The sequence below is a fragment of the Pelophylax lessonae genome, assembly GCF_965119305.1.
Source record: "Pelophylax lessonae genome assembly, chromosome: 3".
NCBI lineage: Eukaryota > Metazoa > Chordata > Amphibia > Anura > Ranidae > Pelophylax > Pelophylax lessonae.
In genome coordinates this window covers 484,598,851-484,626,620 of record NC_138770.1, presented here as the reverse complement: position 1 = coordinate 484,626,620, position 27,770 = coordinate 484,598,851, and the positions used below count along the sequence as shown (strand labels likewise).

The window sequence follows — 27,770 nt, the reverse complement described above, 5'->3', positions numbered from 1 at the left end:
TCTATTGGCCTTTAGTTCTAGGTAGCTGCCTGCTTGGGTGAGTAAGAGGACTGCAACCTGGGAACTGGCTGCAAGTTAACCCATCTCCACCTTTGGAGAAGACAAGGCAGTTCCTTAGACTTTGCACCTCAACCCTTCCAAGGGCCCTCACCATTGTTGCATGTGTGGACATGCTGTGTTCTCCCTAGATAGTGCCATTAGGTATCCTTCCTGTCTTAAAATTACCTGCCTTCCTGTAAGCCCTGAACCCCAGTGCTGCAAGTGGTTCTTACTAGCATTTATTTTGCTGCCTGCCTGTAAGAACAGAAGCCCAGTGCTGTACTATACTCCTGCCATTCTTGTAAATCTTGTATTCTGTGCTATCCAAGTTCTTGTCTCTGTACTTACATGTTCCTGGTCTACTAGTTACATAGTTGGTGAGGTTGAATAAAGACAAAAGTCCATCCAGTTCCACCTGTGTAGATGTGTGTGGCTGTAATCATCTTGCATACCCCTGAATGTTCTGATCCTTGAGATGTACGTCTAAGAGTCTTTTGAAAGCCACCATACTACCCGCAGAAACCACCTCATGTGGTAGATAATTCCACAATCTTGTAGCCCTAACAGTAAAGAACCCACCACGTTGCCTGAGGTTAAAACGCTTCTCCTCTAATCGCATTGTATGCCCCCAAGTTCTCATGCAATCCCTTCGACTGAACAGCTTTTTTTCTAAGCCTAGATCCCCATTTAGATATTTAAAAATTGCTATCATGTCCCCCCTCAGGCGTCTCTTCTCCAGGGAGAATAAATCAAGCGATTGCAGACGCTCCTCATAATCAAGGTCCTCCAATCCCCTAATTAGTTTAGTTGCCCTTCTCTGGACTCTCTCCAGCTCCAACACATCCCTTCTGAGGACTGGTGACCAGAACTGGACCGAATACTCCAGATGAGGTCGGACCAGAGTTTTATAAAGTGGAAGGATTATAGTCTTATCTCTGGAATACATCCCTTTCTTTATGCATGCTAATATTCTGCTAGCCTTGGCAGCTGCCACTTGACATTGCATACTGTTGCCTAGTCTATCATCAACCAAGACTCCCAGATCCTTCTCCATTTTTGATTCTCCCAAGGGTTCCCCTCCTAACGTGTATTGTGCTTTTATGTTTCTAGTCCCCAAGTGTAAAACCTTACATTTTTCCACGTTAAACCTCATTTGCCATGTCTTTGCCCACTCCGTTATTTTGTCCAGGTCATTCTGTAGGATATCTGCTTCATGTTGTGCTGTTATTGTCCTGCCTAATTTTGTGTCATCTGCAAAAACTGATATTGAACTACTGATCCCGTCCTCAATGCTGTTTATGAATAAATTGAACAAGGTTGGTCCTAGGACTGAGCCTTGGGGGACCCCGCTTACTACCTCAGACCAGTCTGAGTACGCACTGTTTATTACCACCCTTTGGACACGCCCTTTTAGCCAGTTCCGTATCCAAGAGCAAACCCTGCTGTAGATACCTGCAGACCTTATTTTATAAATTAAGCGCTTATGGGGAACTGTATCAAACGCCTTAGCAAAATCTAGGTACACCACATCCACTGGTCTGCCCCTATCTAGCTCACAGCTCACCTCCTCGTAGAATGTTAAGAGATTGGTTTGACAAGAACGCCCATTTGTAAACCCGTGCTGGTTACTACTGATGATGCTGTTGTCCTTAGCAAACTCTACGATATAGTCCCTTATCATCCCCTCCAGAAGTTTACATACTACTGATGTCAGTAGTATGGGTTGTTGATACCAGCCATAGGTGATAGGCCCCCTTTGAGGCAGCCTATTGTTCATGATAAATGTTTCATTGAATTCAGGATAATGTACACAGTTTAGTGTGGATGGTGGTTGAATAATGCATTATATGAAATTAGAATGATTTCGCTTTGTATTAAGGCATTTTTGTTTTCTTTTCTTCTAGGTCTTATTACCCTTCACAATATAGATTTACTTCAGCAGAAAAAAAAAAAAAAACAACTCAACGGCTTTATGGGCATTTTTTTGTTAATGATCTAATGTTGGACTAATAATCTGAGTGACACCATCTTCAACAAAAAATACCCTCCTTCATTCCTGCATGTTATGACATCACCACAAACAGCATTGATGGAGAAGAGCACTTTAAAAAGCCTTTTAATATCTGAAGAACTTTGATACTTGTCATGTCAGCTGTCTAGAAAAGTTAAAGCTCAGTTTGCTATGATTGCTTTTCTTGTGGACTGCGATGGTCCTGAAGAGAAGAATATTATGTATGAACATTGTATGAGTTCTTAGGTGTTGCAGTGGAGTCTTATGGATGACTGTCAAAGGAAGAGTCAACAAAAGACTTGGCGTTCATACACTGTTAGACAAACACATTTTTTTTTTTTAACTTTTTGATTTTTAGGTTCGTTTTGTCACGTTATTTTTTAATATTTTGTATATTTTAGCCTTGACAAAGCAAAATGAGATTTTTCTGCAGAAGTAAATGGGATACATAATTCAGGAGAAATATGAACTAGAAAAATATATATTTAAACTAAGATTAGGCAGTTGGAGGGAGATGTCAGGGAATTTAGAAGGGATTGATAGGAATTGTAATTTTATCTGCTTTTCTTAAAAAATACATTTTATGTTAGGTTTTGTATGTGTTATGAGACCTAGTTTGTTCCTTATTCCTCATATCAGCACCTCCAGGATCCACATCTGGGTAAGCCATATGTGGCTTTAACAGTTACCAAAAGTGACTGTGATGTAAGATCACCACACAGGGACAGCAGAGCGGAAACCGCTACACTGTTAATGGTCACAGGCCCAACTCTTCACTACAAATAGTGTGTGGATTGCTTGAGAGAGCAGTGATATGTTTCCAGAACTCCAATGTAGGAAGGGACAGTTTTGTTTGTGGCATATATATATATATATATATATATATATATATATATATATATATATATATATATATATATATATATATATATATATATGTATATATATATATATATATATATATATATATGTATATATATATATGTATGTATATATATATATGTATATATATATATATATATATATGTATGTATATATATATATGTATATATATATATATATATGTATATATATATATATGTATATATATATATATATATATATATATATATATATATATATATATATATATATATATATATATATATATATATATATATATATATATATATATATATATATATATATAGCCAACAGGAGGATTATTGATGAGGAAAAGGGAAGCAGCCATTTTATTTCTCAAATATTTACTTATGATTATCAAACATGGATTTATGATTAAGGAAGATATCAGTAACAATTGGTGGGACTGTTTTTTTTTTGAGTGGTTGCCTGGAACTGCATTTATCCAACGGATACTAATGACCTTAGGGGGGTGATTGTGGGTATCATCATGTTATGCTCGGTGCATCCCTAATATCATATCTATGTGTAGGACATGTATACTTACAGCGAGAGCACAGCAAACATACCCAGGAGGGCACATAGTGCTATTCTCAGTCTCTAGGTGATCCCACCCTTTGAATAAGGTTGTGATTAAAGGTTTAGTTTAAAGAGTGTATCAATGTGCCTTAATAAAATATTGGTATCCCCTGATACCAGAGACATACATTTCAGCTAGTGCCCAACTCACAATGGCATATGGTCTCTGGAAATTACATTAACAAGTCATTCATTACCATTACAGACATATTAACACATCTCATTCATACCTTCTGGACACTTAACAATTAGACTTTGCATATAGATTACAGAAGACACCTGAATACAATGATAAGTACTTGCATATTAACACATCAGACAGCTGAGCATAGACACTAAAGCCCTTCCACAAATAAGTGACTTCAGACACAAGACGTCTCACATTTACATCAATGTGTTAGGGGCAACAAAACCTTTTCATGTATTGTCTTATTAGATATTCTATTGTTAAACTGACCCATGAATTGTACACCAGTTTAAACTGTTTTTTTCCCGCTGAAATGGCCTATAAATGTGTGAGCTGTAAATAAACACATCAGATGTATTTCCATCAAGCTTGAGTGCTGTATGCCTGTACATCTCCTGGCCAGAGGGGGAAAATTCACTGCACGAGGGAACAATCAAACCAAAATGCAAAAAAATGCAAAAAATCTAAGTCCAGAATGTCCATAAAGTGTAAACTGTGACTTGAAAAAGGTGTTGACTCCAGCATGTGAAATAACTGCAACAAACGATAAATCCCACACCAAAGGAATAAAGGAATCAATATGTGCTCACCAGATGGTATGGACCCAAAGTACTGTACAGCAAATGGGTCATACACGCTGTATATGTAGATGTCCTCGGTACCGAATAGGCAGGAACCTTAGCAGCGTCTCTGGATCACAGGTGGTGATAAATATCTTCCAAACCGGTCCGCCAGGCTAATTTCTTTGAGGATGTTATTTTTAAGGAAACACGTTAGGAGTATCATGAGTGCCTATCTTTTCTGAATGCTTCTTACCACCTGTGAAATTGTAAGCATATTCCTTTATCTTCCAATAAATTGCCCATACAGTATTATGCTATGGTGTCCTTTTGGTTTATCCATCTCCACAATCCCATGAGTGGGGACTCCTAGGCATTCCCGTGCAGACCGTTTTGGAAGATATTCATCACCACCTGTGATCCAGAGACGCTGCTGAGGTTCCTGCCTATTCGGTACCGAGGACATCTACATATACAGGGTGTATGACCCATTTGCTGTACAGTACTTTGGGTCCATACCATCTGTGGGGACTCTTAGGCATTCCCGTGCGGACCAGTTTGGAAGATATTCATCACCACCTGTGATCCAGAGACACTGCTGAGGTTCCTGCCTATCCGGTACCGAGGACATCTACATATACAGCCTGTATGACCCATTTGCTGTACAGTACTTTGGGTCCATACCATCTGGTGAGCACATCTTGATTCCTTTATTCCTTTGGTGTGGGATTTATCGTTTGTTGCAGTTATTTCACATGCTGGAGTCAACACCTTTTTCAAGTCACAGTTTACACTTTACGGACATTCTGGACTTTGATTTTTTGCATTTAAGTTTGATTGTTCACGTTTTACTCACACATTTTTAGCGCTGCACTATTTTTCTTAATATTTTGATCATCATCACTGTTGGTTGGAGTGTTAGCCGCTTTATATTGTGTTTTACTTTACAGATTAGTTTTAAGTTAGAACAGTTTATTCACATATTTGCCACAGTATAAATGTGAACCACAGTTTTACTGTTTGTTGGTAGCCAGGCATTCCCTTTCTCTCCGTGATGGTGTAGACAGTGTACAGGGTGGGGAAGGATAAAGAATTCTGGAGTTGTTGTAAGTTGTGATCACTGAAGGTGCCCAGCCAATTGAAAGTATTCAATGCCCAAGCAGACAAGGAGAGCCAAGACATCAGCAGCATAACAGAGACATTTTTTTTACTGATTGTAAAATGCAGGGGATACCCCTCATCGGTATGTGGTACCATCAATGTGGGGATTGTCCAGTAGTGGTTTGAGGATTGCCCTTCTGCACAATGTGCTCCTGGAAAGGTCAGGTAAGATTTACCCTATCAAAGTATATGGTACTTTGTTGCCACGCTTTACAGACAATTTCTTTCCTCACCACAAAAAAAACAGCCCTGCATATGACATTCCTGGAACTTGATGGTCATTACATGTAGAGATTAGGCCCGTGTGCACACAATTCACACTGATACCCTCTTGCTAGTGTATCTCCCAACAGCTGTGTATCTGTTGTGTAAAATGCCCTCATGAGATTTGGAAAGGGATTTGGTGTCAAAATCATGTAACTGGCTTTTCTCTGCAGCGTTAAGACACCCACCTATTTACAAATGGGATGTGAAATGGAGGTTGTGTCAATTAACTTTGTAGTGTGCCCACTCTCCACTATAAACAGCCCCTTACAGAACACTGTAGACTTTAGACAAAGTGCAGGAGCCTAAATAAATCAGTCAGAATCTATTTTTTCACGGATTTTACTTTAATAAATAGGTTATAAACCCTTTTGTTAAACTAGAGCTAACCTTGACAAGGGCATATTCCAGTCTCTTGTCCAAAGTTAAATTTCTCCATTCATCACTCTGGGTGGTCTTCTTACCCGCTTTTCCTGTTGTCTACAAAAGAAAAAAAGCACAGCTTATTAAAATTTGGATAGTTATTGCTAGAGGTTTAAGACAGTGCAAAGCACCACATCCCTGAAACAAATAGTAGCTACAATCGAGGGGGTAAAATGGGACTTTAAAGGTGCGAATGATGGAGAAAAATCAGAATTCTCAAAAAATACACATTTTATTGAACACATAGAATTAGGACAAGACACAACAATGATTAAAATGTTAAAAGCAAGAAAATGCACTCGATTATATCAACTCTACATGTTTCGCCATCTTCATAATGGCTTCTTCAGGAGTTTTCATAGATATTTCTCGAGAGTGAACATTTCTAAATTGCAAAGGAAAAAACATGAAAATAGGACACATATAATTACAATAGGGCATATTTCAATGGTCCTATATTGAATGCCCACATAAATTTGCATAATTCTAATGTTAATGACAATAGGTACCTTAAAGAGACCTGAACCTTTTCGTTTGCCGGAGGTGGAGGTGACGTAGGTGCAGAGACAGAGGTGAATGGGGAAGAGGGGACTGAGATACCTGACCCCTTAACGTTGACCCATAGAGGAGATGATAGCCAAGCCAAAAATAGCACAGGAAGGATGATGCGAGACTGCAATATAGGAATACATTTCAGGGAAAATTGCATGAATATACTCTAGAACACTGGATATTCGTTTAAATATACTGAATGTATTTACCAATTTCGTTAGGGGGTGTAAGAATACCACATAGGGCACCCCGATAACACTGGTGAGGGAGAAGATATCCCACAATTTCCAGAGAGAAAAGTTTCCCTTTAAAACAATAAGGAGAATACTATGAGCATGTCTTCCATAAGGAAAGAATTGCCAACACTGTATTGATTATACTGAAAATAGAGTATACAATAAACAGATGGAAATGCCATTTACCCTGGTGATCCAGTATTCTATGCATCCAAATTCTTATGAAGAAATTCGGTAGAAATTGGTTATATCAGAGAAAGTTTTGTTGCGCTGCAATGCGGAGCTGCATGAAGGATAAGGCAAAAATGTTACAAAGAAGAAAGATTGAGTCACCATTCAAAAATGGAGAAAAACACAAAGGAGGGAAATTCCATTACCGCATGTCTCTCTAAACAAACGTCCTGTTCCCCGGTGGTCTAGTGGAGTACTGACCAATGGCGCCGGCATTTGTACATCTCCTCCACTCCCTTGGCGTCTGACGTCACCGGGGGAGTGAGAGCGAGGCATACCCACCGACCAATCGGAACCCAAAGAGGAAGTGCGTCATTACGGCGCGACAGCGTCACATGGTCAGACCGGAAACCGGAAGCTGAGGACAATAACATCCGGTCCGGCTACCATGTATGACACTGTAAGCAGAGAAATGCAGAGAAGACGACATAGGCCAGACAGAGGGAAGATCACTCCCCCCAAATGGCCCAAACAGTCCCAGGCAGACAGAATTAGCACAATACAAAAATATTAGGAACTACATTCAAGCACGGATACACATAGTATATACCGTAAAGGATCCCAAAGGGACACAGTCACACATAGAGATCCAAGACCAAAACACTATATTGAAAACATGGCCAATTAATTCCATAATTAAGTGAGTAACAGAGAAAGATCTTTGGGAATACATTTGATAGGGCTCCAATATAGGACAGTTGGGAATAAAGGGCGGTGCCTCTACTGACCAGGCAGGACCAACATACCTGAAAACAAATGTAGGACACCGCGGGTGCCCATATGGGCAACAAAGATGGGGGCAGGGAGATTATACTCAGTCCGAGGATCCTCCCATTTGATGGAAGTGCTTTCACCATCCAAACTAAGCACCCATACTCGCATCCACCTAACGGCAAGGATCAGGAAATTGTTAAGAAGTAGAGACCTAAAAGGATCCTTTGTTCAATCACAAGCAGATGGATTACATCTGAAAAATATAATGCAGGCGAGCCTGCGCACAAAAAATATTACATATTCACTGATAATGATACATATAACAAAAAAGGACTTATAACATATGTACAAAGTCCAATTTATTGGTTCCCACTCCAACAAGTTGGGGTGAGACTCACAATACATTATGTTGACATTTCCCTAGCCAAGAAAGGGTTTGAAACTAATGGATTCATTTATACCAGGATACTGAGTGGCCAATAGATTAAATATCCATTTGGTTTCACGTTGCAATAGATTTTTGTCTACACTTCCACCACGTTCACTGAGTGGAATGTGTTCCAGGGCAAAAAAAGTCATTTTATCATTGAAACTATGATAGAGGCCCATGTGGCGACTAATGGGACTTTCAAACTTTTTGTGTTTGACAAGTTTGACATGATCACAAATTCAATTAAAGAAAGGTCTTTTTGTTTTTCCTATGTAAAAAGCTTTACAGCTACAATACATTTTATACACGACCCCAGCAGTTTGGCAATTTGCGTAAAAGTTGGGTCTATGTATTTTACCATTTGGAAGAATAATTTCACTAATATTAGGCAAGTACTTGCAGAAGTTGCATCTTCTGCAAGAGTATGTGCCGGTCAGTGATCTTTTGGACTTGCCAAAAGAGGTATAATGACTATGGACTAATTGGTCCCTTAATGAACGGGATCTTTTGAATGTTATCTGGGGGCGATCCCCAATGTGTTTGGGTATCTTTTCATCCGCCTCTAAAAGGTACCAAAATTTTTTAGGATTGATCGTACCTGGTCATGTTGACCCGAATACCGTGTGATCAAACATACCCCATTAGTATTGTTTGTTTTTTTATTATTTCCAAAAATTAGATTGGTTCTATCCAATTTTTTTGCTCTATGATAGGATTTCTTTAAACAAGCCCTACTATAGCCTCTACATAAGAGCCGTTTTTGTAGATTTTTTGCCTCTCTCTCGAAATCCTCTGATTTAGTACAATTACGTCATAATCTTAGGTATTAGCTATAAGGTATACTAGATACAAGCGGCTGGGGTGAGAACTATCTGCTCTTAGAATAGTGTTACCTGCAGTGGTTTTTCGAAAGAGGGTGGAGCCTAGAGTTCCATCATCTCCTATGTAGATTGTGATGTCTAAAAAAAATGGATTTTTGTAAGAACTTACCGTAAAATCCTTTTCTCTTAAGCTCATTGACAGACGTAGTCTTCTTGATTCTCAAGAGCTGGGTTATGTTGTCTCCGCAGGAGTAGGACTAGGCAGAATGACAAAACGTTCTGGCTCCACCCTAGGGGGCAGTCCCTGAGGGTATATCCTCCCTCTCTCTGCTACAGGGAATCAGTTCTGTTTAAAGCAGTACAGAGAAATTAACCCAACCCAACTCAATGATAGAGGGGCGGGTACTACGTCTGTCAATGAGCTTAAGAGAAAAGGATTTTACGGTAAGTTCTTACAAAAATCCATTTTTCTCTATCGCTCATTGACAGACGTAGTCTTCTTGATTCTCAAGAGCTGGGACATCCAGAAGCAGTGCCACAAATGAGGGGTGGGATTGACAAAATCAAATCCAATCTAGTAGGCCCAACCGGTGCCAAACTAGAAGTTTTAAAGGCTCATTATAAACAAAGAATGAGACTAAAGAAAAAATTTTCCAACGGAAAAAAACCCTCGAGGTAGACCACTGGTCTCCTCAAATTGCGGCCTGCAAAACCTTGCGGCCAAATGAGGCATCAGACGATGCCATTACATCAACTTTATAATGTTTAGAGAAGGTATGCACCGACGACCAGGTAGCCGCCTTGCACACCTGGACCACTGACGCCTGATGGCGAAAGGCCCATGACGCACTAAGTGCCCGAGTGGAGTGCGCCTTAACAGGGAACGGGGGCTCCCGACCCTTAATAGAATAAGCCTGCACTACCGTCTGTCTGATCCATCTGGAAATGGTCGCGGCAGATGCAGGCAACCCCTTTTTGGGTCCATCTGGGATCACAAAAAGTGAATCCGTCTTGCGAAACGAGTCTGTCGTTTTCAAGTATACCCTGATCGCCCGGACCACATCCAAGGAGTGCAAAGCAAATTCCCGAGGATGACTGGGCTTAGGACACAGGGAAGGTAATACAATTTCTTCATTCAGATGAAATTATGAAACTACTTTTGGTAGGAAGGATGGATTCGGACGAAGAACCACCTTATCTCTATGAACCACCAGATATGGTGAACAACAAGATAATGCGGCCAGTTCTGACACCCTGCGCGCAGAAGTAATAGCCACCAAGAAGGCCACCTTCTGGGACAACGTGGGTAGAGGAATCTCCCTAATATCTTCAAAGGGAAGTTTCTGAAGAACCGACAACACTAAATTAAGATCCCAGGGGGGTAACGGCGCGTGCACTGGCGGAGCCAGATGTCGCACCCCCTGGATGAAATTCCGCACCAAGGAATGAGTAGCCAAAGGCTTCTGAAAGAAGATGGCTAATGCTGAGACCTGACCCTTGATAGTACTCAAGGCCAGTTTCTGCTCAACCCCTTGTTGCAGAAAAGCCAATATTCGACTAATCGAATAAGACCGAGGACGGAACCCCAAAGGTTCACACCATGCAATGTAGGACTTCCATGTGCGATGATAAATCTTTCTGGAAGTCGCTTTCCTTGCTTCAACAAGAGTAGGAATAACTGAAGCTGACAAACCTTTGTCCTTCAGCACCTGGGTCTCAATAGCCAGGCCGTTAAAGCCAGCGATCGTAAAGCAGGATGGAGGATCGGTCCCTGAGACAGTAGATCCTCTCTGAGAGGAAGTCTCCACGGGACGTCCGCCACCAGTCTGACCATGTCGGCGTACCAAGCTCGACGAGGCCAGTCCGGAGCTACCAGGATTACTGGGATTCCTTCCTCCTCTACCCTGCGAAGAAGTCTTGGCAGTAACGCGAGAGGAGGGAAGGCATATATTAGCTGGTATTGCCCCCACGGGGCGATCAGTGCATCTGCGGTTTCTGCTAGAGGATCGCGGGAGCGAGCCACGAATCTCTGTACTTTCCTGTTGAATCGTGATGCCAACAGATCCACATCCGGGGTGCCCCACCGTAGGCACAACTGGTGGAAAACGTCTGGATGGAGGGACCATTCCCCCTGATCCAGGGTCTGACGGCTGAGATAATCTGCCTGCCAATTCTCCACCCCCGGAATGAACACCGCAGAGATTGCTGGAACAAATCGTTCCGCCCAGCGAAGAATGCAAGCCACTTCTTTGGCCGCTCGGACACTCTTGGTGCCCCCCTGGTGATTGACATAAGCCACGGCCGTGGCATTGTCCGACTGGATCCGAACCGGGCTGCCCTGGAGCTGCTCGGTCCAGTGAATCAGACAAAGTCTGATCGCTCTCAGTTCCAATACATTTATCGGTAATCTGGATTCTTCCGGGGACCAAAGTCCCTGGGCAGATAATTGACCGAGAATTCCTCCCCATCCGGATAGACTGGCATCCGTGGTCACTATCGTCCAATATATTGGCAGAAATGACTTTCCCTGGCTGAGCATCGGAGACCGAAGCCACCAAACCAGAGACTCTCTGGTCTGTTTGCTCAATCGTATCTGATTGTCCAGGGATTCCGGATTCCGATTCCATCTGAGGAGAATCTCTTGCTGAAGAATTCGGGTATGGGACTGGGCAAATGGGACTGCTTCGAATGAAGCCACCATCAACCCCAGAACCCTCATGCAAGTCCGAAGGGAAGACCAGCTGTTGGACAGTAACAACTGGACTGCTGATTGAATCTTTCGAAGTTTCCCTACCGGAAGAAACACTCTTGTCCTGACTGTGTCTAGAATTAGACCCAGATATTCGAGCCTCTGGGTGGGAACCAGAAAAGACTTTTGCTGGTTCACCAGCCACCCGAATTCCTGTAAAGAAATCATAGTAATTTCTATGTTTTGTAGCAAGGTCTGAGGAGACTCTGCATGAAGCAGAAGATCGTCTAGGTAACCTAGAATCGATATACCTCTTTGGCGCAGAAGTGCCAACATTGGGGCCAACACTTTTGTGAAGACCCGCGGACCCGTGGCGAGACCGAAAGGTAACGCCACAAACTGATAGTGGTTCTCCTCTACGGAAAAGCGTAGAAAACGCTGATGTCCTGCGAAAATGGGAATGTGAAGATAGGCGTCCTTGATGTCTATGGACGCTAGGACATCCCCTGGATGCAGGAAGGCTGCTACCGTGCGAATGGACTCCATTCTGAATCTTCTTATGTTGACGAAAGAATTGAGTGCTCTTAAGTCCAGAATTGGACGCACTTTGCCCTCTTTCCTGGGTATTGTAAACAGGTTTGAATAAAACCCTTGAAACCGTTCTGTCCAAGGAACGTGGACTACCACTCCTTGTTGTAGTAGATCTGTGACTGCTCTCCGCAGATCTTCTAGACGATCCAGAGATAGTCGGATATTGGAAGGGAAGAATCGCGCCGGTGGGAGAGATCGAAACTCGATCTTGTACCCTGACTTTATGACTTCGCAAACCCATTTGTCCGGGATTCTGGAAAGCCATGGATCCGGGAACCGGCGAAGACGTCCCCCCACCCCAGTTACGGGTGGGGGCGCACCTTCAGGCTTTGGATGGTTTATCTTCAGGTCTGGAGGGGGCGGGCTTTTGCTTGCCCGACCAACGACCCCTGATGCCTCCTGTAGGAACCTTGGAGGACTTAGTTTTTTCACCCGCTGGACGAAAAAACCTCTTGTGAGCAGAAAAAGAAGGCCCTCGTCTTTGACGAGTTCCTCTACCTTTAAAATTTTGCGGTAAAAAGGTGCTTTTTCCACCGGTGAGATCCTTAATGATCTCATCTAAGTTGGCTCCAAATAGACGTTCTCCTGAAAAGGGGATATTAGCCAATGCTTTTTTGGAACCTTGGTCGGCTATCCAACCTTTTAGCCACAGTGTACGCCTGAGAACCACTGCTGAGACTGATGCTCGCGCCATTAATGGAGTGGCGTCTAACGCCGCATCACATACAAACTGTAACCCCTGTATCATTTGCTCCAACAAATCTGATACCGCCTGAGGGACTTCCTCTAAGTCCCGGCGTAACCACTTGGTCCATTCAGTTACAGCCTGCGAAACCAGACCAATAGCAATTATTGGCCTGAAAGCTGATCCAATCAAGGAAAACATGGTGCGAGACATAGCTTCTATCTTGCGATCCACTGGATCTTTAAAAGACGGAGCGTCTTCTAAAGGAATAACCGTGGCTTTATTCAATCTAGCAATTGGTGAATCCACCACAGGTGGTTCTGTCCATTTCTTAATAAGGGTTTCCTCAAACGGATAACGCCTGTCAATGCGTTTGGAAATATTAAAAGTGCGTTTTGGCAGACGCCATTCTTCATCGATTGGATTGCCAAAACATTTGGGCAATGGAAAAACCTTTGCCACTTTGATGCGCTTTTTAGTCCCAAAAGGGATCTCAGTTTCAGCTATTTCTGATGGAATACCCTGTAACCTTAAAGTCTCTTGAACAGATACAATGAGTGCGTTTACCAACGCTTCCTCTCGGGCTATGGCAGATGCCGAAACATCCTCCTCACTGTCTGAAGAGACAGGACCCGAGACACCAATACCAGATGAAGTACCTGCAACTGCAGAAATAGGCTCAGAGTCTGAATCCGAGGTTTCAGATAATAAGGGGTTAGGCGGGGGTCGCTTTCTTGCGCCCTGTCCCTGACAAGCCACTTCCACCCGGGACACAAAAGTTTCCATAATGGCTGACAAAGATTCAATTGTCAATGGGGTGCTGGAGGATCCCGCAGACCCCTCGAGGGGATCCGGAGGAGATACATGAGTGGCAGGGTCCATGTTAATACAGGACACTTTTGCCAGCAATAAACAAAAAAACCCTTTTTTTTTTTTTTTTTGTGTGTCTCCCCCTAGCGCAATAGCGCCCCTCAGAGTACCTGCTTCTCGATCCCAGAGAGAGAGAGAGGGACCCCCAAGGCTCACCAACCGATGCAGTGCAGTTTCCAACAAACTGCAGCCAGCGTCTGTCTTACACAGACTGGAAGGAGCTGTTTGCTTTTTCCCGGGCAGAAGGCGTGGCTCCGCCCCCTGTGTACGCCTTCCGGCGTTCCCAGCCCTCCACGAGGAAGCTGGGCTCACAAAACATGGCCGCCCCCATAGAAGAGACATAAGACTCCAAAAACATGGCGGCCGGCGTGACCTGAGGACATACATGCATTCGGTCTACGTCAAAATGGCGGCGGACCGCCGATATCGTCTTCCCAGCACATCCACCTGCACTCTGCTGAGAGGTGACATATGGATCTACAGAGATACACTGCACATAAGGTAGGATTATACCTCCTATGTTTGCTGTAATGTTACAGTCTGCTGGGTAGAGTGTTAGCTCTTGAACCAAGTCCACATGCTGTATTACAAGGGGGACTTGTAAGTGTCAGATATATACTGACCATATCTGGAGGGGCCCATAATATATACTGCCTCATAAATGAGGAAAAAAGGGAACGTTTTACTCACCATACCGAACCGACAGGCACCCTCTCTTCATAATACCCTCTCCACCGAGGTGGGGGTTTGTGGACGCCTCGACTCTCTGGTCCTGGCGTCCAAGCGAGCTTTTAACTCGCAAAGTCAGTCCCTTTACTGGGACTCCGTCGCGGCCGACTCAGCGCACTGGTCTGCACGCGCTTTTAGGCAGAAACCGGGGTGACCACTGGATCTCACATCCAGCCCGTCGCCCGGCCCCGCATACTTACTTGAATATGTCGCGGCCGACCAAGCGCAATGCCTGGTCTGCACGCGCTCGTAGGCCGGCTGGGGTGACCACAAGTGTCGCCCAGTCCGGCATTTTTGCTTGAAGATCTCACAGGAAAAAAACACTGGAGAAAACTACCTAAAAAATGTCTTTTTCTTAAAGAAAAAAAAAGTCTTGCCAGGACCAAAAGATCCCAGCAAGGAACTTAGGTCCTTACTCCTGACTAGACAGAAAAAAACTGATTCCCTGTAGCAGAGAGAGGGAGGATATACCCTCAGGGACTGCCCCCTAGGGTGGAGCCAGAACGTTTTGTCATTCTGCCTAGTCCTACTCCTGCGGAGACAACATAACCCAGCTCTTGAGAATCAAGAAGACTACGTCTGTCAATGAGCGATAGAGAAATTTAAATATTTCTGATTATATACATAAGTGAATTTGAGATTGAAATCATTGGTTTTCAGAACTTCAAGAGATCTCAATAGCATAGTTAAAGGGCCAGTCCAAATCATAAAAATGTCATCAATGAATCTTATCCACAGGAGCACACAGGAAAGAAGTGACTCAAGATCATCCCTGGAGAAGAGATCCCGTTCCCACCCCCCCAGGTGCAGGTTGGCATAAGAGGGGGCACACTTGGTCCCCATAGCCACTCCCTGCACCTGGAGGTAGTGAGAACCGTTAAACAAAAAAACATTATTGGACAAGATGAATCTAAGCAGTGAGATAATGAAGGCGTTATATTCCAATGAGGAACCCCCTCTCTCAGATAGGAAGCTCTCCACAACTCTGACTCCACAATGGTGCAGGATCGAATTGTAAAGAGCCTCCACATCTATGCCCACTAACTGTGCATCTTTGGGGACCTGAATGCCATCTATGGCTTTGATCAGGTCACTGGTATCCCTGATGTAAGAAGGTAAAGCCAATATGTGGGGACGCAGATAGTCGTCCACCAGCTGACTAGCTCGCTCGGTCAGGCATCCATTGCAAGAAACTATGGGCCTGCCTGGAGGTTTTTTCAGGTTCTTGTGAACCTTGGGTAAAGCATACATAGTGGGCGTTTTCGGATCTTTGATATCCAAGAACTCCCACATTTTTTTATTTATCAGAGCTCTAGAGTAGGCCTCAGAGATAAGTTGACTATATTTGATGACTATTCTTGCCAAGAAACTTTCAGATATTTTTCTATACCAATCCTTGTTGTTTAGAATATCTAAAACCATAGCCTCATAACCTGTAGTATCCATTACGACATTGCCCCCCTTATCTGATGGCTTGATAGTCAAGGAGGGGTCGTTCTGAAGTGATTGAATGGCCATAATCTGACTTTCATTCAGATTGGAGGAATTCAAATCTTTCCATTTAGTTTTTTTGATTTCCCTAATCACCTGTTGGGTGAAAGCCCAGATGTTCGGGTTGGATTGCAACAAAGGAAAAAATTGAGATTTAGATTTATAAGTGGACGGGGGTGGAAAAATAGCTTCCATTACAGGACCCTTTTGGGTAGACGAGGGTTGAGATAACTCCTCGGTGAAAGGCCAGCCTGACGATTCCCCCTCATCCCAGAGGTCCATCAAATCATTGAGTGCCTGTATTTCAGCCATGGGAAGTTCATGGTTTTGTGCAGGCTTACAATGAGACTGATTAACCTGATCAGAGAGATGATTGTCTTTATCATACATTACTTTAAACATCAATCTGCGAGCAAACAAGTGAACATCCTTAATTAGCTCGAAAGTATCAATCTTTCGAGTAGGGCAATAGGTTAAACCAAGAGATAGAACATATATTTGAGCTTCATTTCGTTTTTTACTTGATAGGTTTATAACTCTCAAAACGTCAGAATTGCAACTCTGAGGTTCAGAGAATGATTGCTAACTATGTTGGCTCTTTGGGGGCTGAAAAATAGGTGCCGTGCGAACATCACTGTTAACCACCGCGATGTGACTTACTTTGGAGGAATTAATGGTGATATTTGGATTCAAAGTGGCTGAAGGATTATCATAGCCGAAATCCCCAGGATTCTGTGAGGATTGAGACGGGGAGTGAGGAAGTGTTGAGTGACGTTCAGAGAGAAATAAGGGAGTGCGTTTAGAAGACATATTAAAATGTTGTTTACTATCTTTTTTACGTTTCTGTGAACCATTAGGATTGGTATGGTGTTGAATATTCACATGTGAAGAAGAGGTGGAAGATAGGGACGAAATGTCGGAGTCACTAACATCATTATTGTATGTTGGGGGGTGAAGGGAGCCCGAATGGTGGTTTTTTGTTTGTTTGTTATTTCTTTCTCTAGTCCAGTGATAAGCTTCATCTTGTTGATATGCTTGCTTATCTCTGGCAAACTTTTTTTCTTTTGTTTTTATTAGATTGCCTACAAAGGATTCTAATTGTTTCTGCATTTTGATTTCTCTCTGGGAAAAAGAGGGGTCAGTTATTAAGGAGGCACTTTCAAGATATAATTGCTTGATGCCGTTGTTCACATTATCCAAATCTTTGGTATATTGTGAGCATAGTAAATTCATCATTTTTGGGGGGAGTGATCTTCCCTCTGTCTGGCCTATGTCTTCTTCTCTGTGCATTTCTCTGCTTACAGCGTCATACATGGTAGCCGGACCAGATATTATTGTCCTCAGCTTCTGGTTTCCGGTCTGACCATGTGACGCCGACGCACTTCCTCTTTGGGTTCCGATTGGTCGGTGGGTATGCCTCGCTCTCACTCCCCCGGTGACGTCAGACGCCGAGGGAGTGGAGGAGATGTACAAATGCCGGCGCCATTGGTCAGTACTCCACTAGACCACCGGGGAACAGGACGTTCGTTTAGAGAGACATGCGGTAATGGAATTTCCCTCCTTTGGCTTTTTCTCCATTTTTGAAAGGTGACTCAATCTCTTTCTTCTTTGTAACATTTTTGCCTTATCCTTCATGCAGCTCCGCATTGCAGCGCATCAAAACTTTCTCTGATATAACCAATTTCTACCGAATTTCTTCATAAGAATTTGGATGCATAGAATACTGGATCACCAGGGTAAATGGCATTTCCATCTGTTTATTGTATACTCTATTTTCAGTATAATCAATACAGTGTTGGCAATTCTTTCCTTATGGAAGACATGCTCATAGTATTCTCCTTATTGTTTTAAAGGGAAACTTTCTCTCTGGAAATTGTGGGATATCTTCTCCCTCACCAGTGTTATCGGGGTGCCCTATGTGGTATTCTTACACCCCCTAACGAAATTGGTAAATACATTCAGTATATTTAAACAAATAACCAGTGTTCTAGAGTATATTCATGCAATTTTCCCTGAAATGTATTCCTATATTGCAGTCTCTCATCATCTCTTCCTGTGCTATTTTTGGCTTGGCTATCATCTCCTCTATGGGTCAACATTAAGGGGTCAGGTATCACAGTCCCCTCTTCCCCATTCACCTCTGTCTCTGCACCTACGTCGCCTCCACCTCCGGCAAACTAAAAGGTTCAGGTCTCTTTAAGGTACCTATTGTCATTAACATTAGAATTATGCAAATTTATGCGGGCATTCAATATAGGACCATTGAAATATGCCCTATTGTAATTATATGTGTCCTATTTTCATGTTTTTTCCTTTGCAATTTAGAAATGTTCACTCTCGAGAAATATCTATGAAAACTCCTGAAGAAGCTATTATGAAGATGGCGAAACATGTAGAGTTGATATTATCGAGTGCATTTTCTTGCTTTTAACATTTTAATCAATGTTGTGTCTTGTCCTAATTCTATGTGTTCAATAAAATGTGTATTTTTTGAGAATTCAGATTTTTCTCCATCATTCGCACCTTTAAAGTCCCATTTTGCCCCCTCGATTGTAGCTACACAGCTTATTAAAGTGAAAATCAGAATTATGTGTACTTAATGTAAAATACTTTTCCTTGAGGGACACAATAGGCCACTCGGAAAATGCCCTAGTACAAAGAGTTTGGACACAAAAAAGCAGAAGCCTTGGTCTTTCCTTGTGGTTGATATGCTCCTGAACAAGAAGCCAGCCTTAGGAGTAGCTAACAGTCAAACGTTACATTAGGAAAACTAGGTTGACTTTAAAACCATTAAGCCTAAAAATTGCAGAAACCTCAATTGGGCAGGGTCTGTGTCTCCCCACTTTAACGAATGAAGAAAATTATTTTCATGTAATCAAAAAAAATAAATAAATAAATATAAATGTTTACATACCTGTTCACTCCTGTGTCCTCTAGTCTACTCCAAGATGTGGAATTGATACTTTGACCACGGGTTATATGCTGCTACCTTCAGATGTTTGGACAAAGGCCAAAGGTTTGCTGAGAACCACCAAGATGTGTACCCATATAACCCCGCCCACACAATGAACCCATATAACCCCGCCCAATCAATGAATTCTAGTTTTAGAAGTAGATCACAGAGAAAGGGAGTAGGACCTGTGTTGTTGAATATCAGATGGTGGGAGGTTCCCAAGCAAGAACATTAAGGAGTGGCCAACAAAACAGCCAAAACTACAACAAAAAGAAAGGTCAAAGGACCCAATCGGATGCCAGCAGAAGCACCTTGTAGCCAAAGCAGGGATCAGCTGAGGCTTACACAATCAACTTTCAAAAAAAAAATGGATTTTTGTAAAATCTTACCGTAAAATCCTTTTCTCTTAGCTCATCGACAGACTTAGTCCTCGGTGATACACCACCTTCGGGTTATGTTACCTCCGCAGGAGCAGGACTAGACAGGAAATTAAAAAGCTCTGGCCACACCCTAGGGGCAGTCCCAGAGGGTATATCCTCTCTCTCTCTGCCTCAGCAAATCAGTTATGTGAAAAAGCAGTGCTTAGAGAATTTAACCCAACCCAACTCCAAAACAGAGGGGCGGGGACTACGTCTGTCGATGAGCTAAGAGAAAAGGATTTTACGGTAAGATTTTACAAAAATCCATTTTTCTCTAGCGCTCATCGACAGACGTAGTCCTCGGTGATACACCACCTTCGGGACGTCCCAGAGCAGTATCACAACTGAGGGGTGGGAAAATGGAAATCAAATCCCAATCTAGAAGGCCCAACCGGTGCCAACTAGAAGTTTACAATGCTCATCCTTAATGATGAGACTCAACAAAACAATTTTCAAACAGAAAAAAAACCCTCGAGGTAGACCACCGGTCTCCTCAAATTGCGGCCTGCAAAACCTTGCGGCCAAATGAGGCATCCGCCGATGCCGTCACATCAATTTTATAGAATTTAGTAAAGGTATGTACCGACGACCAAGTGGCCGCCTTACATACCTGGACCACTGACGCCTGATGGCGAAAGGCCCAGGAAGTACTGAGCGCTCGAGTGGAGTGCGCCCTAACAGGGAACGGAGGACTCTGACCCTTAATAGAATAAGCCTGTACCACCGTTTGTCTAATCCATTTGGCAATGGTCGCGGCAGATGCAGGCAAACCCTTTCTGGGGCCATCCGTGATCACAAAAAGTGAATCCGTCTTACGGAATGATTCCGTAGCTTTCAGGTATACCCTGATTGCCCGAACCACATCCAAGGAATGCAACGCATGTTCCCGATGATGCTTGGGCTGAGGACACAAGGAAGGTAGTACAATATCTTCATTCAGATGAAAATCTGAAACCACCTTAGGAAGAAAAGATGGCTTAGGATGAAGTACTACCTTATCCCTATGAATCACTAGGTATGGGGACTGGCATGATAATGCAGCCAGTTCTGACACCCTGCGAGCAGAAGTAATAGCCACCAAGAAGGCCACCTTCTGGGATAAAGTAAGCAAGGGAATCTCCCTGATGTTTTCAAAGGGAGGTTTCTGTAGAACCGACAAAACCAAATTAAGATCCCAGGGCGGTAAGGGCGCGCGGACTGGAGGAGCCAGGTGCCGCACCCCCTGGATGAAATTCCGCACCAAGGATTTGGTAGCTAAAGGTTTCTGAAAGAAGATTGCTAATGCTGAAACTTGACCCTTGATGGTGCTCAAGGCTAGCTTCTGCTCAACCCCTTGTTGCAAAAAGGCCAATATTCGAGACACCGAATAGGTACGTGGAGGAAATCCTAAAGATTTGCACCACGCAATGTAAGTCTTCCATGTGTGATAATGGACTTTGCTGGAAGTCGCTTTCCTTGCTTTAATAAGGGTAGGAATGACTGAAGTAGACAAACCTCTGTCCTTCAGTACTTGGGTCTCAATGGCCAGGCCATTAAAACCAGCGACTGTAAAGCACGAAGGTAAATAGGTCCTAGAGACTACAGACACTCCCTGAGACGAAGTTCCCACGGAACGTCTGCGACTAACATGTCCAAGTCGGCCAGGCCGGCTTGAAGAGGCCAGCCTAGAATTTCTAGGACCACTGGCGCTGATAGGATCTGAACCAGGCGTCCCTAGAGCTATCTGGCCCCGACCATCCGAGAAAGTCTGGTCGTTTTCTGTTCCCACACATTTATCAGATACCTGATAGTTATCAGGAAAGGTGATCTTTTCTGGTTGAACCTCAGGGACCGAAGTCACCCGACTAGAGGCTACTTGGCCTATCTGGTCAATCAGATCCGATTCCTGTGAGGTATCGGGACTAATCTTAGGAAAAGGTAAAGGAAAAGATCTATACAGGGAACGGTAACTACCGCTTCCTGTACTTAAATGTTGGAAGGGAAGAATCGCACCGGTAGTAGTGGTAGATGCTCGATCTAATGTCCTGAATACCGGTGAAAACGTCCCCCCACCCTGAAATCGGGTGGGGGCGCACCTTCAGGCTGTGTACTCCTTTACTTCGGGTTTGGCTGGGTTAGTCCTCTGCTTGTCCGACCATCCCTTCTTGAACCCTCCTGGAGGAGTCTTGCCTTTCCCGGGAGTACCAGCCGGGCGCCCTTTATGGGCGGTAAAGAAAGGTCCTCGCTTGTTGCGAGGTCCCTTAACTTTTGCAGCCTGTGGCAAAAAAGTACTCTTGCCCCCGGTGGCATCCTTAATGATTTCATCTAGGTTGGCTCCAAATAGACGATTCCCCTGAAAAGGGAGATTGGTCAAAGTCTTTTTGGAACCTAGGTCAGCTGACCAGCATTTTAACCACAGCACACGTCTGAGGATCACTGCTAACTTAGATGCATGCCCTAACAAGGGAGTAGTGTCCAAGGCTGCGTCACAGATAAACCGTAGCCCTTGTATGATCTGTTCTATCAAATCAGATGTCTCCTGGGGAATATCTTTTCCCCTAAGATCTTGGCGTACCATTTTCGCCCATTCCGTAAGTGTCTGGGAAACTAGACCAATAACAATTACTGGTCTAAATGCTGACCCTATCAGAGAAAAGATAGTGCGGGACTCCGCTTCTATCTTTCGATCCACCGGATCCTTAAAGGACGAAGTGTCCTCCACTGGAATAACCGTGGCTTTATTCAGCCTGGAAATAGGCGGATCCACGACTGGTGGTACCGTCCATTTCTTAATGATGGATTCCTCAAACGGATAGCGTCTAGCAATACGCTTGGAAATAGTAAAGGTACGTTTAGAATGCTCCCATTCTCCTTTAATCTGATTACCAAAACATTTAGGTACAGGAAAAGCCTTCGCCGCCTTGATGGGCTTATTAGTCCCAAAAGGCCTTTCTGTTTCAGTTGCCTCTGCCGGTAAAGCCTCAAGTTTTAAGGTTTCTTGCACTGCCACAACTAGTGCGTCCACCAATGCTTCTTCCTGAATTATAGCAGGAGAAGAAGCGTCCTCCTCACTGTCTGAGGGGGCTTTACCTGGGATAACAGCCCTTGCAGAGGAACCTGCAACTGCAGTGACCATCTCTGAATCAGAGTCAGAGGTGTCAGATAGTATAGGGGTAGGCGGGGGTCGCTTCCTTGACCCCCGTCCCTGACAGGCCGCCTCCACCCGAGCCACCATAGACTCCAAAATTGCTGTAAATGACTCTATACTCTGTGCACCGGCGGGTCCCGAGGCCCCCTCGAGGGAAACAGGTGGGGGAATATGTGTGGCAGGGTCCATAATAACTCCAGTTACTTCCTGGATGATATAATTCAAAAGTAAAGAAAAAACTTTTTTTTTTTTTTTTGACACTCAGTGCCACAAAAAAACCCCTTAGTGTTACCTGCTAGGGATCCCTATCGATCGAGAGAGAGAGAGATAGACCCCCAGGCTCACCACTTGATGTTCAGAGTTAAACTGCAACAGCTTACAGCGCTGTCTTAGACAAACAGGAAGTCTTTTGGCTGGCTGCCCAGGAAGAAGGGAGGCGGCTCCGCCCCTCTGCACGCCTTCCGGCGCCTCCCCCAAGCTCCACGAGGTGTAGAATCACCTCAAACATGGCCGCCCCCATGCTGGAGACACGAGGCTACGCCAAAATGGCGGCTCGTGCGATCCAGCAAAAAAAAAAAAATGGCGGCGGCCTGTGCTGACTAGCGGTGTGCTGCAGGCACACAACACTATCTCTGCATGGGGATATGGCGTGGTTGGCGGTACCGGCCCTGGCGGACCGCATGGCCGTTCGGGAGGCCTGCTAATAGCTGGAGATCTGATTTGGAAGGCAGTCTACATGTCCATGGCTTCTGACTGGTAGGTAGCTTATACTTAACCCATAAGATTCCCAGAATGCCACAGATTACATCTTTAAAACATGTATACAATAGATTGTTAGCTCCCAAACCAAGCCTCCTGGCTTTTTGCACACATAAAATCACACTCAAAGTAGGAGGATTTGTGACATGTTATAGGATAGAAAGAACTCTTTCTTACCATACAGAGAGGGGCCCGCGTTCACCACAAAACCCGTCAGGGAAAAAGGGGGAACATACTACTCACCATACCGGAACCAGGCGGGCACCAACTCCTGACAGTACCCCTCTCCACCGGAGCGGGAGGGCTGTCGACCGATACTGACGCCGTGACTCATGGTCTTTGGCGTTTCAGCGAGACGTTTAACTCGCGGGTTCAGTCCTTTTAATGGGACTTTGTCGCGGCCGACCCAGCGCGGAGCTATGGCCTGCACGCGCTCGTAGGCTGAACTGGGGTGACCACCGGATCTCGACATCCAGCCCGTCGCCCAGTTCAGCTTTCTTGCTTGAAGATCTCACAGGAACTCTGGAGAAAAAAAGCTGTCTAAAAATCCTTTTAGAAAAAAATTCTTGCCAGGACCTAAGATCCCAGCAAGGTATCTAGGTCCTTACTCCTAACTAGACAGAAAATAACTGATTTGCTGAGGCAGAGAGAGAGAGGATATACCCTCTGGGACTGCCCCTAGGGTGTGGCCAGAGCTTTTTAATTTCCTGTCTAGTCCTGCTCCTGCGGAGGTAACATAACCCGAAGGTGGTGTATCACCGAGGACTACGTCTGTCGATGAGCGCTAGAGAAAAAGGATTTTGAAAATTTTAACAGAAAGACAGGCAGTGGGCCTGAAAACTTTGAGATGGACCAATGCTGGATTCTGTAAGGAACCTGAGAACAAGAAACTGTTGGGGGAAACAAATTCAGGTAGGGAAAATGTACTCATGCCCTGAGTGCTGAACCCCCGGAAGAAGGGAAAATAACCACCACCCTGCATGGAATGGAAAAGGGGTCAGTTGGCAACGGAATACATGGCATAGCCATTGATGGCAGCCCTGATCCCACCCATAAGTCTAATTGTAAGTGTTTGACATTCCATCAAGACAGAACACATTCAAAGAGAAGGTGATTAAAATAACCCCCAGGGAAGCAAGCAGGATGGACTCCCTGGATACTCTGCCCTTATGTAGCATAAGAGATGGGGGCCCCAAGGTGGAACATTGGGGGGAGCAAAAAAAAAAAAAAAAAACACGACTGTTAGGGTTCACAGAGAGAAGGTTCCATTTCTAGAGGCACTTACAGAGGCTAAAGGGGAGGCTCTGCGAGGGCAAGAGCCCTAAGGTAGGCATCACTGGGCAAATAAAAAAAAAAACAGCATTGAAAAAGAGCAACATCTTACAAAAAGATGTATAGACAAGGTGTTAGGAGAAGGATATACAAAACCTGCGAAGTAACAAGGGCTAGGTGTTTTGTGATTCGAAAAAGAATAGGATGCAGCATATGAATTCCCAGGATGGGGTTCCATTCCATCATACCAGGTGAGAAATACCTCACATGAAAGAGTACAAAATATGGGGAGAATAATCTGCATACCCCTCAGAAAGAGTAGCACCAAACTTGCAGGCTGGAATTTTCTTGAATGGTAAATATTAGGGAATTAGGGAGGCTGTAAGAACTTTTGTGCAACAGTCTGTAGAGTAGTCAGATGACTAAAGAGGTTTGGTGACATAGGCAGTGGCGGCCGGTCGATAGGGGGTGCAGGGGCACCCCCCTCAATCATCTTAAAAAAAAAACAGAATTTTTGTAAAATCTTACCGTAAAATTCCTTTCTCTGAGTCCTCTGACAGTCGCCGCCCCTTCCCAAGTCTTCACCAATGGGTATTGACCTTTGCTCCGTAGGAGTAGCTAGGCAACAAGAATTGTTAATACAAAAGCTTTTAGCATAGACACACCCCTAGGGGCTGTCCCCTCAGTCAATACCTCCCTGCACCAGCATTCCCAACTCAGTTTGGTAGCATAGCAGTAAGAGTACACAAAAACCCCAAAAGAGGGGCGGGGGGCGGCGACTGACGGAGGACTCAGAGAAAGGAATTTTACGGTAAGATTTTACAAAAATTCTGTTTTCTCTTACGTCCTCCGACAGTCGCCGCCCCTTCCCAAGTCTTCACCAATGGGACGTCCCAAAGCAGTGTAGACATGAGGGGGTGGGAGACGCAACCGTGGAAAAGGCAACGCAGTACCCACATCAGAGAAAGGAACCTTACCACAGTAAGAGAACCAACTGGGCAACAGGAACACGTGCTCAACAGGAGCAACAACCCAGGAAAGACAAGTAACCCAGGGGTAAAACACCCCAATAACCAAGGGCCCAGAAAAACAAGGGTCCCTAAGAAACTGCCGCACTGAGAACTTTACGGCCAAAGGAGGCATCGGCCGATGCCGGAACATCCACCTTATAGAATTTTGAGAAGGTGTGAACGGACGACCAAGTCGCCGCCTTACACACCTGGGCCACAGAAGCCTGATGACGGTAAGCCCAAGACGTACTCAAGGATCTGGTAGAGTGTGCTTTCACAGGGAAAGGTGGAACCTTCCCCTTCAAGGCATAGGCTTGCTCAATGATCTGTCTGATCCATTTGGCGATGGTCGCAGCCGACGCCGCCATGCCCTTCCGAGGTCCCTCAGGAAGGACAAAGAGGGAATCCGACTTGTGAAAAGATTTAGTGGACGACAGGTAAACCCTGATCGCCCGGACAACATCCAAGGAATGTAAGGCAACCTCCTTCGGATGCTTAGGCTTCGCGCAGAGCGAAGGCAAGACAATGTCTTCATTAAGGTGAAACTTCGAGATCCTTTTCGGAAGAAAAGATGGGTTAGGTCGCAAGACCACCTTATCCTTGTGAATCACCAGGTAGGGAGAGCTGCAGGACAAAGCCGCCAGCTCCGACACCCTGCGAGCCGAAGTAATCGCCACCAAAAAGGCAACCTTCTTGGACAACAGGGACAACGAGAACTCCCTGATCTTTTCAAAGGGAGCCTGTTGTAACACGGACAGAACCAAGTTCAAGTCCCATGGAGGCAAAGGTTCCCTCCTAGGAGGGGCCAAATGTCGCACCCCCTGAACAAAGGTGCTAACCAATGAATTAGACGCCACAGGGCGTTGAAAGAGAACGGCCAGCGCAGAAATCTGACCCTTAATTGTGGCCAACGCCAAACACTGGTCCACTCCAGTTTGGAGGAAAGCCAACACTCTCGACACAGAGTATGAGCGAGGAGAATACCCCTGGACTCACACCAGGCAAAGTACGCTTCCCAAGTACGGTAGTAATTTTTTCCTGAAGAGGCTTTCCTAGCCTTGATCAAAGTGGGAATGACCTCAGAGGAGAGACCCCTATCCTTCAGGACCTGGCTTTCAACAGCCAGGCCGTTAAAGCCAGCGACTGTAAAGCAGGATGGAATATCGGCCCTTGAGACAGAAGGTCTTCCCGAAGCGGCAGGCGCCACGGAGCGTCGACTGCCAGATTTACGAGGTCTGCGTACCAAGACTGGCGAGGCCAGTCCGGTGCCACCAGAATCACTGTGTGCGGTTCCGAGACCAATCTGCGAAGCAGCCTGGACAGTAGTTGAATCGGTGGAAAAGCATACATCAGACGATACTGATGCCATGGCACCACTAACGCGTCCAAGGCGTCCGCCCGAGGATCGCACATCCTTGCCACGAACCTTTCCACCTTGTTGTTTAGACGAGACGCGAACAGGTCCACATCTGGAGAACCCCACTTCACGCACAACATCTGGAAGACATCCGGGTGAAGGGACCATTCCCCCTGGTCCAGGGTCTGGCGACTCAGATAGTCCGCCTGCCAGTTCTCCACCCCGGTATGTGAACTGCCGATATCGCCGGGACGTGCGTCTCGGCCCAAGACAGAATGCCGGCCACTTCCCGAGCCGCCCGGGCACTCCTGGTGCCCCCTTGATGGTTGACATAGGCCACCGCGGTGGCATTGTCCGTCTGAATCCGAACCGGACGGCCCCGAAGCCGGTCAGTCCATCGCCAAAGGCAAAGCTTTATCGCCCTCAATTCCAGAATGTTGATCGGAAAGGAGGACTCCTCCTCCGACCAAGTTCCCTGGGTGGACAAAACGCCCAGAACACCACCCCAGCCCGACAGGCTGGCATCCGTGGTGATCACTGTCCACAACAATGGACGAAAAGACTTGCCCCCCGACACCGCCAGGGACTGGAGCCACCACAGAAGATCCCTTCTGGTGCTGTGGCTCAACGAGATCCGCAGATCCAGGGATTGCGGCCGCCCGTCCCACTCGGCAAGAATCTCCGCTTGGAGACCCCGCGTGTGAAAT

The 27,770-nt window shown here is 44.9% G+C and overlaps 1 protein-coding gene across 1 annotated transcript in view; it reads right to left on the bottom strand.

Annotated features, from left to right (window-relative positions):
• MTR (5-methyltetrahydrofolate-homocysteine methyltransferase) overlaps positions 1 to 27,770 on the bottom strand; it is a 1,642,758-nt gene that overhangs the window by 574,831 nt on the left and 1,040,157 nt on the right. The window contains exon 19 of the mRNA XM_082249226.1: positions 6,095 to 6,184. Coding sequence (XP_082105352.1) covers positions 6,095 to 6,184 — 90 coding nt within the window. The remainder of the gene's footprint in view (positions 1 to 6,094; positions 6,185 to 27,770) is intronic.